Source organism: Limulus polyphemus, unplaced genomic scaffold, assembly GCF_000517525.1.
Source record: "Limulus polyphemus unplaced genomic scaffold, Limulus_polyphemus-2.1.2 Scaffold1465, whole genome shotgun sequence".
Taxonomy (NCBI): Eukaryota; Metazoa; Arthropoda; class Merostomata; order Xiphosura; family Limulidae; genus Limulus; species Limulus polyphemus.
In genome coordinates, this window is record NW_013667075.1 from 235,385 (window position 1) to 252,791 (window position 17,407).

The 17,407-nt window shown below is 34.7% G+C and overlaps 1 protein-coding gene across 1 annotated transcript in view; it reads left to right on the forward strand.

The window, feature by feature from the left end:
- LOC111086825 (slit homolog 2 protein-like) overlaps positions 1–17,407 on the forward strand; it is a gene marked incomplete at its 3' end in the record, with an annotated part of 189,243 nt that overhangs the window by 168,736 nt on the left and 3,100 nt on the right. The window contains exon 13 of the mRNA XM_022391287.1: positions 14,474–14,545. Within this exon, the coding sequence (XP_022246995.1) occupies positions 14,474–14,545 (72 nt within the window). The remainder of the gene's footprint in view (positions 1–14,473; positions 14,546–17,407) is intronic.

The window sequence follows — 17,407 nt, forward strand, 5'->3', positions numbered from 1 at the left end:
GAAGGTGATAAAACTTCACTAGTCCACCTATATAAGAATGTCCAAATGTAGTAGCAACGCCTTATACAGGGAAGGTGATAAAACTTCACTAGTCCACCTATATAAGAATGTCCAAATGTAGTAGCAAGGCCTTATACAGGGAAGATGATGCAACTTCCTAGTCCGCCTATGTAAGAATGTCCAAATGTAGTAGCAAGGTCTTATACAGGGAAGGTGATGCAACTTCACTAACCCACCTATATATGAATGTCCAAATGTAGTAGCATGGCCTTATACAGGGAAGGTGATGCAACTTCCTAGTCCGCCTATGTAAGAATGTCCAAATGTAGTAGCAAGGTCTTATACAGGGAAGGTGATGCAGCTTCCTAGTCCACCTATATATGAATGCCAAATGAGCAATTCCAATTATTTCTCTTCCCACCAATAAATTTCCGAAGTTACTTTTTACTGTACATAACATAATTTCAGTTGTGTCATTATTTTGAAACTTATGTAAATATTTTTTATCTTTATTATCTATGTGTGTGTGTGTATATATACACGTCTGTTTGTGTAAAAAAAACACGCACTTAAATTCCTTTTTATTATTTTGACTTATGTTTCAATTTATGTCATTCTGAATTTTAAATGATATGCCTTTTTGCCAGTGTGACTCTAGACTATAATATAACGAGATATTCACTAGTAATGATAATAATAATAATAAAAGTGACAACAGACTCCCCTGCACTGAAAGTCAGGGTTTCGACCAATACATTCTTTGGGGTCTAACGTCGTTGTGTAATGAACCGAGTTATTTTTTTTACAAATGATACAGACAGTTGGGAATAGAGATTCACCCTGAAACGCGGATGTTGATGCATGTCTTCTACACATTTCCTTACTCAGTTCAAATGATATTTTGTCATTGAATGGACGACAGCAAGAAAGATGATGTCCTACTTCTGAGTGAATGTCAGTGAAATCCACGGACTCGAACTATATATTAGAAGTTGCAATGTCGTGACATTCAATGTCTAAATTGAGCCATTTCCACAAACAGATTCTATACTTTCCCACTGGGAGGCTGTAAATGGTTTTGTTTTACTGCTTACAACACCGCAAGTTCGACTTTTTGGTCGGTTTTGGCCTGAACATGGTGAATGTTTTGAGCTCCCAGGGTATTTATGGACACGACTACGACATTTCCTTGTTTACAAAATATTGCTCGCTGATTGGTTTATCCTGTACATTTGTACTGCGACTTTATACATTTATGCGTAATTAGCATACGGAAATTTCACATTGCACCTATTGAACATAGAAGTATCATCAAAGTATTACGGGAGTAGAACTTCCAGTATAAGTACGAAAAGACGTCTTTCAACAGATTCCCATCGTTATTTTATAGACCCTAGGACCTCGAAACGGGATTGAAAGATAAGTGGTTTAAGCTGATGACCTATTAGAGTTATGTTAGATAACACCGTAGTCGAAATGAAGCGAGTAACACAGGCTAATTAGAGTCTTGTTTGATAACACCGGGGATAGAATCATATTCAGTAACACAGTAGAAAGTACAACGCTGATTTAAAGTGAGTAACAAAGACTTATTAGAGTCGTGTTCGGTAACATCAGCTTATGTAGATAAATAACGAAAAACCAACAGAGTTACCATAATTGTAATGATTTTTTAGGGAATTATTTAGTTCTGTTCCTGGTCGTAAGTTTTGTTTGTTTGTTTGAAGTTAAGCATAAAGCTACACAATGGGTTATCTGTACTCTGCCCACCACAAGTATCGAAACCCGGTTTCTAGCGTTATAAGTCCTCAGACGTAGCGCTGTACCACTGAGGGGCCTGGCTATAAGAAAACATCATTCATCAATGTTTTGCATATGTTGAAATGGAACATTGTGCTCCTTTAAGTCTACGAATTTATGATACATTTAATTTTCGTGCTTGTGTTTCCACTTATACATTTAAATATATAGATAAAAAGTAAATGATCTTTGTTGAAGCTTTGAACTTTAATCAATAAATAAACAGAAAATTAAAGTTATTGTGACATCCTTTTTATTTCATAATAAAATCAAGTTCATTCAAAGAATGAGTGCCAATAAAGACCTAAATAGTTCGTATGATGTATGTGTAGCGAGCGATAAAGTGCTCATGATATATTATTTTATTTGCTTAATGTATTTCGCACACAACTATTTGAGAGCTATCTACACTAGCCATTTGTAAGTTAGAAATGATAGACTAGAGGGAAGGCAGCTTGTCAATACCACCCGCCGCCAACTCTTGGGCTATCCTTTTTACCAACGGAAAGTGAGATTGACCGTCACATTATTTAACGTCTCTAGGCTGAAAGGGCGAGCACGTTCGGTGACGGGATTTGATCTCGCGACCCGTAGATTGCCAGTCGAGTGCTTGATAGTTCGCAGAATTGAGGTTACTAGCTTGCGGGCCTATATGGTAATCAATAATATTTTCTGCACTAATTATTGTACATTTAATTATTCATCTGCACCACGTGCATCATTCTAGTCAGCAAAATCTCAATCCTCATCAGTTTTATTAAACACGGGCCGCTCCTGGGTCACTGAGAAAAACAGGGACGTGTTCTGGTGACTGTAAAAACCGTATACGTAGTATATAACCAATTCAACAACATAAATAAGCACAACATCCTACTATACTTACCTCTAAGCAATACTGGCAATATCAGCCATATAATGGATGACCAAGTGGCACCGTGTTACATTATAGGTAAGCACAGCAACCCACTATACTTACCTCTAAGTGCTGTGCTTACCTATAATGTAACACGGTACCATTGGTCATCCATTATATGGCTGATATTGCCAGTATTGCTTAGAGATAAGTATAGTAGGATGCTGTGCTTACCTATAATGTAACACGGTACCAGTTGGTCATCCATTATATGGCTGATATTGCCAGTATTAACCCACTATACTTATCTCTAAGCAACATTGACAATACCAGTCACATTCTGTGTTGTATTATAGGAAACCCATAAGGCGTACACCTCATGCACCACGTGACATCATTAGAGTTTGATCCATAACAGAGTATTTTGTTCCTAAGTGCTAGGGTCAGAAAGAAGTTCCTGGGTATACATCTTTACCAGGTTGAGCTGATATATGACAACGGTTGAATTTTACATATTATATGGCATCAAGAAGCCTTTTGGCACTTCAAGGTTGTCCCAAATTCACGACCCATCAATATATAAAAAACTAGTCACTAAATACAGGCTATAATACCTCAAATGTTCACCAGTCGTTTTCTTAATCTTCTGAAAGTACCATCCTTTAACTACTGTAGACCTAAATTTGTTCCACAAAGTTTAACGGTGTTGGATAAATGAAATTGGTAATGTATTTGACCTTTCCAAATCTCAAATATATGAACTGTTTTTTACTGCTCTCAGATATTCAACATGAAAATATCTGATGTATGCATCTAACCAATCCACTTAAATATTTTGAATACTCTAAAAATTTCACTTATATAATATTTTTGTTTTTCTCTTTTTAAGAAAGAGCAAGTTAAAAGATGTCAATCTACTCTTACATGACAATCCATCAAATCCTAGAATCATCTTACATCTCCAAAAACTCAAATTTGTTCCAAAGATGAGGGGGTCAAAACTACACTTTATGCTTCAAATATGGCCTTACTAATGCTTTATCCAACGAAACCATGACCTTTTGTTGTTAATATCCGTATACAAAGAGCTTAAACTTTTATTAGCTTTACCACTTGTAATTGATCATAGTCATGAAGGCTTAAGAATTATATCAACAAATATCTAAAGATCCTCATCTATTTGATTAAGAGACCTCCATATAAATTTTATGTGTAATTTCTATTATGATAACCAAGATTCATGAACTTACACTAATCATAATTAAATTTTATCTCCCATATGTTTGTCCAACTAACCAACCAATCTATACCTCATCGTACAACTATAGCACCTTCGTTACAGCTAGTAAGTCGTAAGATTTTTATATCACCAGCAATCTTAGTCAAGTTAATGACTATGTCTCTATTAATATAAATGAGAGACAGCAACGTTCCCACCACCGATCCCTGAGGCACACCACATGTAATATTAGTCCAGTTATAAGGTAGTCCTCGGGAAGTATAGGGAAGTCAAAAAATAAAGTAGAAGCCATATAGAACCATACAGTATGTTGTGAGACTAACTCCCTCTACTGCACCTCATTTGATTCAGGTTAAAATGGAATTTTCTATGCAAATCTTTTCTCTTCCTTTTGCTTGTTGGTGGGTATTGACCAGAATATATTCCATAATATGAGTAAATAATCCTTACGTATGTCTAATACATAATGAATTTATGAATTAAATTTGACTTTCTTCAAGGCTCCCATCTCCTTTCAACCTTTCTTATCACAGACTGAACAGCCTGTTTGATTTTAGACACAATTCTGGAATGGTTTGCTTCGTTTTTAAGAAGCTGCTTTTAGCCCTTCTTAAGGTTTGGCATTTCAGTTCTGAACTCCATATTCTGGAATAACTCTATTCTATCAATAAATTAATATTTCTTGAAGTCATATGTCAAGTTGTTTTATGTCTGTTGACATCATATTTTCAGGATGGAAAGATCAGCTTGGAAATTACTCAAGACACTGAAGTTGTGTTCATCTGTTTAGGCTGTCTTTTTCAGCACAATACAACTTACGTAAAAAGTACGCTCCTCCCGATCTCCAGCATTCCAAAGACGCCTTCTTGACATTCAACATTTCTCTCTATCAACATAAATGTGATTTTGGCACGTCTACAGCAATGTATTTGTTTATTTCCTTGTTTGTTTATTTTAAAGCAAAGCCACATTGGACTATCTGCGGGGTCTACCGCGGGGAATCGAACCCGGATCTTAGCATTGTAAGTCCGTAAACATATCGCTGTCCCACCAGGGGACTTACAACAATATGATAGTTTCACATCATCCAAAGCTAATGATGCATGGTATTTTCTCGTGACAATAATAGCGCTGCTCCAGGGCTACGACTTACCTGAATTATGTTACCGCCAAGATATGTGTTGGTTCCAACAGTTTGCATGTTGTTTTTGTCTCAATAGCCAAATGACCAACAGCGTGGAGATTTGTTTCAATCACATTAAGAAAGATGTGACCACTCGTGTATCATGTTAAGTTTGTAATTGGAATAAAAGTAACTACCCTTGCATCACGTAGGGTTGGAGATAGAGAAAGATGTGAAAGCTCCTTTATAACGTAGGAATGGAGATGGGGAAAGATGTGACTGCTCCTTTATAACGTACGAATGGAGATGGAGAAAGATGTGATTGCTGCATTATAACGTAAAAATGGAGATGGAGAAAGATGTGACCACTCATGTGTAATGAAGGAGTGGTGCCTGAGAAAGATGTGACTGCTCCTTTATAAAGTAGGAATGGAGATTAAGAAATATATTACTACTCCTGTATAATGTCGGGTTGGAGATGGAGAAAAATGTGATCACCCCTTTATCGTGTGTGGTTAGAAATGGAAAATTAAATCTTGTATCATTTAGGGTCAGAGGTGAAGAAGGATGTGACTACCCTGTATCACTTACGTTTAAAGGTGGGGAATAAAAAGGCAACTCCTGTAACCCGTAGGGTCGGAGATGGATAAAGATGTGACTACCCCAGTGTCGTGTAGAGTTGAAGATGGATATAGATGTGACTATCCCAGTGTCGTGTAGGGTCGGAGATGGTGTAACGTATTATAATTTCAAATGGTCTGAAACTGAGCTAAATGATACTTTAAATTTAGTAGTTAAATTGTACATTGGATTTAGCAGTTAAGTAAAAGCCGATATATAGTCAGTTTATGATACTTGCCAACAAGATTTATATACACAGTTTTCTTTTTTAACACAAATACGTTTTAATATACACACAACAATACATTTTACAATAACAGTATTACAAACAATGATTTATAAACAAAAGTTTCACAAACTCACTAGCAATATAAAGTCTTCTTTCTAGTCTGGAACTTCTTCGATATCTTATCGAGGGTTCACGATGAGCGAATTAATTACGAATTGACGTAGGTATAATTCATGTAACAGGTAGCTAGCTAGCTTTTCCTTCGTTATTCACCAGCCACACACGCCGATTATAGGTCGAGTTTCTTTTACCGCTGAAGTTATATAATATCTTCGTAAAAGTACAAATGTCCGATATGAATCCACTGAAGTTAAATGATTTGTAATGTTCGAACTTTGTAAATGCTCCTGGCCAAATATCTTAAGTTTTCCGATTGATAAGCGTTATAACAATCGCAGTTATAGTTTCCAAAGTTTATAGCACACTGACTCTAGAAAACCAATAACACTCTTTTTTTTTGTCGCGTTGCATTGGTTATATTTATAGGCATATGGAGGCTTTCTCAAATTTTCAGCTTTACGTAACAATACCGGCGCTAACACTAGCGTTTACGTATATACATATATTGTTGATTCCTACTTTCGAGAATCTTCTACAACTTTGGAGAATAGGCAGGAGTTTTGCAATACATACTTAACAGTATGAGCTATGTATTTTTCTAAATATAAATTTAATCTAAACAAACGTCGATATTAAAATAAATATATAATAACAAATTCGTTACAGTGGATAAAGATGTAACTACCCCGGTGTCGTGTAGGGTTGAAGATGGAGAAAGATGTAACTTTCTTGATGTAAATGCTGCTGAAAGCAGCACCAATTAATGACAGTAACGCTACTAATCTTTTATGAATGAAGCAGTGAATTTTTCCAATGCGGATACACTTATTGTTACATAACGTTCGACATATTTCATCATTTCCACACATGTTAGGCACCTTCGAATTTTCAAAAGTTTTGAGTGGAGCAAAGGGTTAAATATTGCCACAAACTTACATTTCAATGTACGCAGAATTCACCGTATATATCAGTTCCATACTTCTAAATGGACCATTCCAAATCAAAGACATAGTACTCTTCACATGACACGTACACAACATGACCCCTTACTTATATTTATAACAAAAAACGTGTTTAAATTTACCTACAGTGATTAAATCCACATTTCCATCCCATTTTTAAAATTAAAAATTAACACACAAGGTTACCTCATGTAAAAGTATTGTCTTTAAACGGAGGTTACTTAACACATAAGGTTACTCCAAGTAACGGAAGTTACTTAACACATAAGGTTACTCCAAGTAATGGAAGTTACTTAACATATCAGGTTACTTCAGGTAAGAGTGTTAGTGCCTGTAAACGAAGGTTACTTACTTATACATAAACTATGCCGATGGATAAAATGTTTAATATTTTTCTTGACTTCAGTCAGCTTTAAATTTAAAAGAATACCAAGATGATTGTGCTTGCAAGGTTACGAAGCGTAGTAACAAAGAAACATATTGACCAATAAATTTTATAACAGGAACAAAAAATATCAATCTATTGTCACCAAGAAAGGTTAAACCAACGTGATAGTCCTAAGCATTCATATTAATTTCAGTATACGATTCATTAGTTTTGTGAGAAAAAAACCACAGGATCAATGACTTGAATCCATCTTCCTTCAAAATATGAGAATTTGATGTTTATATGTCAGAATTATCACATTGCTGATTGGGTTTTTTTTATTTCCTTTTATATAATTGCAAACCCAAACTATATAAAGTAATCATGAAGTATTTGCGAATTTTAAAGTCAATACAATTAGATGATTGCTGTTTAAATTTTGAGACAAAGTTCATCATTCCCGACATTTCAGGGGCACTAACTAGCAGTTTATCTCCTTCCTTTACTACTTGGCTAGATGTCTAAAGTTAATGTCACCTGTTGAAGCTTTAGCTTGGCGTTTCGATCATGTTCGAATTTTTATTTTTATTTTGTACTATTGTTCAAACATATGTTCAGCGTTAAAGGCCACAAACAAACATGTAAGCATCATTTAACTGTGGATTGTTATTGTTACTGTTATTAAGTAAACCGGAAAGCCTTGTTTTCATTTATCACTTGTTTTCATTTGTCGTAGATTTCTGCGCAATCACACTGATATTACTGGAAATGTTTGATAACTCGGAAGAAACTAATATTAACTTCCGATCAGAGCAAGCTAGCTGATTATAACGAAACTAAAAATCAACCTGGAATAGCTAATAAAACACACTTCTCTTACGTGCTATATATAAAGTTTAGAAGGCATGGTTTAATCCATTGCGTACCCAAAGTTAACGATATTTTCGGCCGTAAACCCAGTAACAACTCATTGGTTCGGCTAATCTAAGACATTTAGGGTACACGTAAATACATATTCATAACAACCTCGAAAATAAAAGTATAATAATGAATAATTAAATTAAAAAGTAATAAAATTAGATATACTAATCATTCAAACCGCAAGTGGCGTTTTTTTTTGTTTTGTTTTTGAGAACCTGAAGGGGCCTTATTCTAGTATTAAAATTGCTTGTCACGTTAAAATGACTTTGTTATTTTATTTTTAAATAATCAACGAGGCAGGCATGTTATTAATTCGATTGAAATCATTTGAAGTGTTGACTGCAATTTTCAGATAGCCCCAATACTTTACGCAACAAAGGAGTATCTACGTGTTTTCAACAATTGCACATATTTATTTCAAGAATAGAGCCAACCCAATCACACTGTCAGCACTACCACCCATTAAGACATATCTCTCACTAAATTGTATTCTTCCCTAACCTAAAGATAAACAGAAATGGACTGGAGCCAATCACATTAAAACAGCTCTGTATTTTTTCTTTCTTTCTTGAACACTTGGGTTGCTTATGTGATTGTGGTAAAAATAACCGTGTTTCCAACCGATGTTTAGGTTTGCAGTCTGTCTGCGGATTGCTACTCGTGTTAGCAGTGAAGAAAGGCTAGAGTAGAGACTTGAATAAATGATCATGCATATGGGATAAATATGTGTATAACGTATTAAACAACCAGATTTGTAATGGGTAATGTATTTACATAAATTATCCGAATAAGTTCCGTAAAATGCTGAAGTAAATATTCATTCATGAAACGCTTTGAATTGGGTCTCATAACAACCTTTCACGGGCGACATTTTCGGTGTTTTCCAAGATAAATTTAAATTTTGTTTTATTATGTAATTAGTTTAATCGTAATATACAATATTGTGACTAAGTGTCAAATGTTAATTACAACGTATAAAAGAATACAACAAAATCCTCTTGTGGAATTAGTTTGATCGTAACATCCAAATTTGCGACGTAAGTGTCGAATATTAATTAATTACAATGTATAAAATAATACATCGAAATCATCTTTAGTGAACCATATGTAACATGTAGCAAAGGCGTACATTTCTATTAAACGTTTGTTTGTCTTGTGTGTGATACACTACCTTGGAAACATATCTCATATGATTGTTACAAATTTGCAGTGTATAAGCGTTGACAGATACAAGGTATTTCTGTCAAATCAATGCATCTAGACAGAGCATTAACGAAAACTAGAAACAAAAACAGACTAACATTACAGTTCATTGCCCCTCAAAATAAGAGGTGTGTAAAAATAATTTTTCAGATTTATCTTTTATCTCTCACAAGTTGCCGCCCAAGAAGCTTTTCGTTCAAAACCAGAACTCATTAGTTGCGCTAGGCGATGAGAGACAAAAGATGTTATGAATCCCTATATATATGTGTGTAGTATAATACTACTTGATTAACGACTTGTGGGAAATAAAAATAGATTTGAAATGCTATTTTTATTTACCTCCCATTTTACGCCGCAACTGACAAATTTGGATAACTGTGAAGAGGAAAGCGCATCCACAGTTAACTTGATTTCTATAACAACAGCTTTGGAGCTGCAGAATATAAGGTCTTACATCACAAGGTGTAAGTTTCTTGAGCCGATTGTATAATAAGTCATGCACACCCTAATAAAAAGAAAGGTTTAATTTGAGTTTACGAAAATAAAGTGTCAGTTCGCTCGCTTTAAAATATTTTGACATCCGTTGATTAACATTATCTCTTTGTACCACGGTAGAGGTTGCTGAAATTCTCGTTGATCAAAAGCAGGAATACCATTCGGGTTTCAAAGAGAAAGATTTTGTGTAATTTCATGAGTGTTGTATTCTATAAAAGTTTGTATAACGTAGTAAAATATCGTTTTGTACTGTCATGGTACGAGTGACGGAATTTAAAGCTTCCAATGTATTTATTATTTTTTATTTACCGCCATAAACCTACGCAAATAAAGTTATGAAAGTTATAAAAAACAAAAGGATGTTAGATAAGGGGAAAGACAGCTAGTCAACAGTAGCCAACGCCAACTCTTGTGCTCCTTTTATCTGATCCAATGGTAAGATTTGACCACCATACTTAACGTACTCTCGACTGCAAAGTGCGGAACACGATTTATTAATATTATTATATATTTATTTTATTTCTTGTGGTAACGGGACATGAACGTATGACCCACAGATCCTTAATAAAAGCTATGTAAGAAACGTTTCGGGAGCTAAAGGTATGCAGCATAAGATTGTAAACGGGCTGAGCGTGGCCTATTGGTTAGCGTACTGGTTCTTCATCACACTAAGGTTTTGAATTCTTTGAAATAAACTTTAGGATCACGTGCTATTTGGCTTTCCTTGAAAGACGTTGTGAATAAGGAATTATCATTCTAAATATTTTAGTTCATCAACAAACTATGCACCAAAATTGGAGTAATAGTTTTTTTTCCTAGAGAAGTCACTTTCCAAGATTAATAGTACGACATTACTGCTAGGCGGTAATGAGAATCAGGATTAAAAATGTAAAGGCGCTTAACTAGTTCCAGACCATTTCAAAATTTTTATACACTAGTGAACATTGTGCTGACAGAAAGCCAGTAATATAGTTTCACTTCAGTTCTCAACTGCTCTTACATAGACACACGTCAGATGAACACCAGTGGCCACGTGGGAATCAGAAGTTAGTGCTGTCCAAATAATGTGCTTTGAAATCGTCCCAAGTGGACAGGATAGCTTGATTTGTAAATCAAACAGCAGTAATACTTCATCTGTAATCTTTATATTACATTCGCTCACATGTGCCTAACTGATCAGTTGTGCTGATTTTCACAATCCCTCACTCCCCACCTTAAGAAATCTTATTAAAGTCAAATGATACAGTGAACGTGCGCAGCATAAATACATTATCAGTGGTGTTTAAATAACACAGATAATTTTTAGTTTAATTTTTATAGAATTACTTATTTAACTGAAATGACACAGATAATTTTTAGTTTCATTTTTGTAGCATTACTTATTTAACTGTACAGGAGGAAGACTTTTTAGAATTCATTTCTTTGATCGTACACTCGAATAGATGTCCTCAGAAAGAAAAATATTAAACGTAAATACAAAAGTATCTTGTGTATATAAGGTATGAGGAAAATAGTTCAGGCTTCATCTCTTTGTTTCATTGATTTACAGACTTTGTATTGAAAAAGAACAAGAGTAAGATGAATGGTAAATTATCACGCACTAAAAGTATGGAGGTTTGTTTGTTTGTCTTTCAGAATTTTAGCGTAAAGTTACACAAATATTTTGAACTGACAGCTACAGAGAAGACAGTTAGTCAACAGTACCCACTGCTAAATCTAGCACTACTTGTGTCTGACCAAAATGTAGGACTCAACTCAACTCACTACAAAGTTGCCTTGTTGCGTCAACGGTTCGCGAACCATAAACCCTCGGATTCAGAGACTATACACGATAGTAACAAAGCTAGGCTCGGCCTAGGTATAAAAATCCGGGACAATTTACATTGGAGTAAAACACGTCTAAAAAATTCTGTAACCAGAACCTTTCCGGAAACAATATGTTTTAATATTTGTGTACAAAAGAAATTTGGTGAAAAGAAAACGTCATTTGTTAAGCACTACAAACATTTGTATGTCTGGTGTTCAAGAGTATATTAAATGAGTAATGACTTTTATGATTACATTTTTACATATTTGGTTACCGAATTACTGTATAGCTTAGGAGGAATAAATCCAAAGTTCTTCACCCCTTTGTGCGAAATATCTAGCGTGAAAGTGTAAGCTTTGTTTAAATTGCCATGGATGCATCTCCCAGCTCCTTGTAGTAAGATTGAGAATTTTGAATTACAACATATTAAATGTTGCGTCGAGGAAACGTATTATTTCTTCTATTGACCATTAGTTGGTAATTTTTTTCAAAATAATTTTATACCTATCATGTGAAATATACATGATAATCAGAAAAGGAAAACAATTATCACACGATTGATATCGGTTATTGGTTAAAACGCGCCAACCTCTAGATAACAAATATTTAAAAAACATTCATAATTTTCAATTTGTTATATTGCTTAGTCCCCGATGGGTTAGCGATAAGTTTACAGATTCGCAAAGGTAAAACCCGGGGTTAGATTCCCCAATTTGGACAGAGCACAGATAGCCCAGTGTGTGGCTTTGTGCTGAAATAAGCAAAAAAGCTAACGTTTTGAACGTATTTCCCTGAATGTAATATTTATGTAAAATAATTTAAGTAAATGTATATTGATAAACACGTACGTATGATACAGTTTATGACTGAAAGTCTCTTTCATTTCGATTTAAAAAAAATGTTTACTTTTAGATCTCATTGACGAGCTCTTCGTTGAAAATATTAGATTATTCTATGCTCAGCAGTAAGCTTCATATCTTCTCACGTTAAACTACTGTGATCGATCCCCTCGGCGGACACAGGACAGAAAGCCTATCGTGTCTTTTTGCGCTAAAACAAACAGTCATTAGAAAGACCATATTTTAATATTTATCGCTAATAATACGTTTTTATGTCAAAAAAGTATACGTAGTTTATATACTGAAGTCAAGTCCTTGGGTTCCTTTAAACCTGACGTTACGACTAATGTAAAAGGAAAGACATGTTATCCATAATGTGTTGTTTTTCTTTGCATAATTACATTGAAATGTAATGGTTTGAGTAGAGTAAGATGGGTCCATGCGATAGTGTGTGAAGTGAAGAAGAACTACTTAAGTTACTAAATAAATCTTATCTCTGTGTCTCTAAAAGACAAAACTCTACTTTACTGCACGTATTTAACATTCTTCGTCCTGATTTTCCCTTCTCAAGTATCTTTGCAAACAGAACAACAAAAAAACTGATTCCTGGCGCCTAGCCAGAGTCATAATGTAGTGAAACGTAACCAAAACGGTAGGAAACAGGCAGTTAGTGTACATAAGGCCGAGGTTATGAAGTGAGATGGAGGAACCTGTGGATCTTTCTTAGTTATCTATGACTCACTGCCAGCGCTGAACGAAACGTTCATCATTCCTTAAGATGCATTCTTTTGTAATTTGGCAGTGACGTGCATTGTATAATGTTGAATATGATTTGTTGCTCTCGTTAACTGTGAGTTTTGGCCCGGTATGGCCAGGTGGTTAGGGCGCTCGACTCGCCGTTTGAGGGTCGCGGGTTCGAATCCCCGTCCCACCAAACATGCTTTCAGCCGTGGGGACGTTATTATGTGCAACCAATCCCATTATTCGTTGGTAAAACAGTAGCCCAAGAGTTGGCTGTGGGTGGTGATGACTAGGTGCCTTCCCTCTAGTCTTACACTGCTAAATTAGGGACGGCTAGCGCAAATGCCCTCGTGTAGCTTTGCGCGAAATTCAAAACAAACAAACAATTCATGCGAGACCTTGTTGAAGCATTAGATATTCTACGGCTTCATCATCAGATTGAAGCCTTGTGTTAAACACAGAACAAGTTAAGATGAATCATTGGGTTTCAGTATTTACAAATCAAGTGATCTAATTTTTGGTAACGTTTGGAAGTCAGCGATGGTCATAAAATGAAATCGTACTTCTTATAAACGGTTATATCGATGTTAGTTTTTAATTTATTTTTACTTATTTGGGTATGCCTTGAAGTGTACAAAACGTGATATGAAACTACACATCATTTACCTTAGGTTTGTTTTTTGTTGTTTTTTCTGAGTCAGAACTTTGTTCGCATTGTTGTTTCAATGAAGTGTTTGCCGAAAATCATTAATCATGTTTCACACAATTTCAATATTGAGAGTATAAAAGTGGGGTTTTAACGAGAAGTCAGCTCGTTCAACAGTCCTTACCATTTTCAGTGTATAAAAGTGGGGTTTTGACGAGAAGTCAGCTCATTCAACAGTCCTTACCATTTTCAGAGTATAAAAATGTGGTTTTGACGAGAAGTCAGCTCATTCAACAGTCCTTACCATAAAGACATTACATCAACCGAAACGGACGATGTTTCTGGACTAGTTTTTTGTGGGTGTGATTAAAATTTATAATATTTTAAATAAAGATATCACGTGTTACTTAAAGCTATATAGTTTTTGGTTTTTAACTTCCATTCTGTCTTTAAAAAAAAAGAATGAATATATATTAGCCTAATAGTGGGTTCTTTTGTTTTTGCAGCTTACTCAATGCTAATAAGATTGGTTGTATCAGAAGAGACGCATTCGTTGATCTCCATAACTTGAATCTCTTGTAAGTATGCATTTAATTCATTCTGCCTTTGTCTTAATCATCTCGCATTCCTTGGAATACCGATTTTCTAATTTAGTAAAAAGGGCATTTGTTTGGAATGTCAAGCGAAAGTTAAAAAAAAAGAAAGATGTAAAGTTGAGTTTCTTGAATCCCAATCAATGAAATGTTTATTTAATTAGTAAACAAATTATACTGTTCTTAAATTGATGCTTTCGGACTTTATGGTTCCTTATTAATTGGAGAATCATTTACTATCGCGTTCATAAGAAGTTTTGACACCTGCCCTTCCAGCCTTATGACTTGAACTTTTGTTTGTTTTTATAAAAGCAAACTTTCAAAAGAACACCAGAATATAATAGAGTGTAAGAATATGATTAAATGACAATGGGAGATCAGGATTAATATTATTATTAAAATTTGGAAGCTACAACACTTATCCAAACGTAAGTAAAACGTACTATTAATGTAACTATTAAAAACAAGGATAAACAAATCAATATCAACAGAATCTTGTTACAGAAAATGATCGCTTCGTGTGAAATAGATGACTTACAGAATTATGCACAAAATAAATCTAAATTAATTTATTGAAACTGTTTCAACTTATATATATATTGGTTCCCTTTCATTCTCAATGGTTTTTATAGAAAATACGTATAGAATTTTACATCTGTTTAATATTGCTAATGTAACAGTTGTCGCTGTTACAGGAAAGGGTTATTGTTTTCTTAGCGATAATATCTGTTCAGAGAATTTCAAAGTAATAACTTGAGTTGCGCTCAACAAATAGATATTTACATTATTAGTTATTTAGAAGATTAAAATATGATGTTTGTTGCCATTCTGAAACAACCTATTAATCATTACCGTAAGTAACACTTGATATGGCAGGATTAAGTTCATTTTACAAACAAACCATTTATCATAGTAGAGCGCACGTAAGAAAAAATAACATTTTTTTCCTATTTATAAAATGAAATATCTAAGTATCTCTTACTCGTTTCAAAAAAGTAAGAATTGTCTATAGAGAAAATAAAGAGTTTATTTTAAACGTATTTCTATTTGACTTGTAGATAGATCTATGCGGTAATTTGCTTCCATTTTCAAAGCCCACCAGTGATTCGGGCAAGTTTTTGGGCTTATGACGCCAAAAATCGGTTTTCGATACCCGTGGTGAGCATAAGGCAAATAGCCATTGTGTAGCTTTACGCTTAGTAACAAACAAACAAACCATTTTCCAAGCTTCGTAAATATTGTCATCTGGTAGAAGACATTAAATGAGACTTTAAATGTTAATTAACTGTTTTAAAGTGAATTCTGTTTAGTAGATAGTTTTTAAACTATGATAACGAACGGGGAAACAGTTCGTAAACTTTCACACACTCAAAATATGATTCATAATTTGCTAATAATAGATGCTTAACATAGTTTAAGGGAACAATATCCATTTTGATAGTCACTGATATAAATTTCCTCAAAAGCTCTGTAAATGGGCTGAAAACTCGAGGAAACACGTAAAAGAAACCTAGAGTCATTTTTTGTTCTTTACTGGGAGGTTTAAGAGAGCAAAGAGTTATTTAGAGGGGAGAACATAAAAAAATTAATTCTTTCATGTACGTATAGAGAATTTAAAAATCTTAAAACAATATATCTAAGGTGAGGGCTGCTGGGGAAGCAGAGCTCTTCATTAGGGGTTCTAGAACCCTCATTCTACCCTGGTGGATACGCTCCTGAGGAAAACCCAGTATTTTCTGTCTCAGTCCCTTTCCACTTTATGATACTCAAGTCGTATTTACAGAAGATAAACTAAACTAGTTATCTGTAATATTGAAACTAAAGAAGCCGCTTAACAAAGAGAAATGCTTTTTCTGTTTTTAAAGTTCTGTTTTATCACTCGTGTCTTCTCTCATGCGTATTTTTCTTACGGTCATTTCATTTGGTCTGAAATAAAGTAAACAGTGCCTGAAGCAATATTTGGTTTTCTAACAGTAATATGATATTTAAAGATGAGGGAAAGGGTTACGGGTTGAACAAGATAATATCAAGTAGCTCACTTTATTACAGAGAGCTATGAAAAATGATATCCTAGTCTCCTTAAAACAGTTTAGAAAGTGGCATGTTATCAGTGGAGCTTAAGCCTAAGAAATCTGCCATTCTTAAGATAAGAAAAAAGGAGGAAGACGTGCCTTAAACTTTAGAGCACAATCTTTCGTACAGTGTAAATGATAGAGCGTTGATGAAATCTTTTTCGGGAAGCGAGTATTACGTCGATGAGCAATATAAGTGAGCGTTTGTCTTGCTATTAAGTGATATTAATTGTTTTTCTAGCTTATGTATAAGGATAAGTTGTAATTTTAAAGCCTTTTGTAAAACAATTATGACAGATCATTGTTCTTACGAACCAGATATTTAAGTCAACATTGCACGCATGTATGGATATTGAACAAAAACATGTTCAGTCTTTTTGGTGCTCTTCTTTCTTCTAAGTTATTTAGTATTCTTAAGATGCATTCTTTTGTAATTTGACAATGTCGTGCATTGTGTAATGTTGAATATGATTTGTTGCTCTCGTTAAGTGAGTTTTGGCCCGGCATGGCAAGGTGGTTAGGGCAATTTGAGGGTCGCTGGTTCGAATCCCCGTCTCACCAAACATGCTTTCAGCCGTGGGGGCGTTATAATGTGGCGGTAAATCCCACTATTCGTTGATAAAAGAGTAGCCCAAGAGTTGGCGGTGGGTGGTGATGACAAGCTGCCTTCCATCTAGTCTTACACTGCTAAATTAGAGAAGGCTAGCGCATATAGTCCTCGTGTGGCTTTGCGCGAAATCCAAACAAAAATAAACAAACTGTGAGTTGATACACA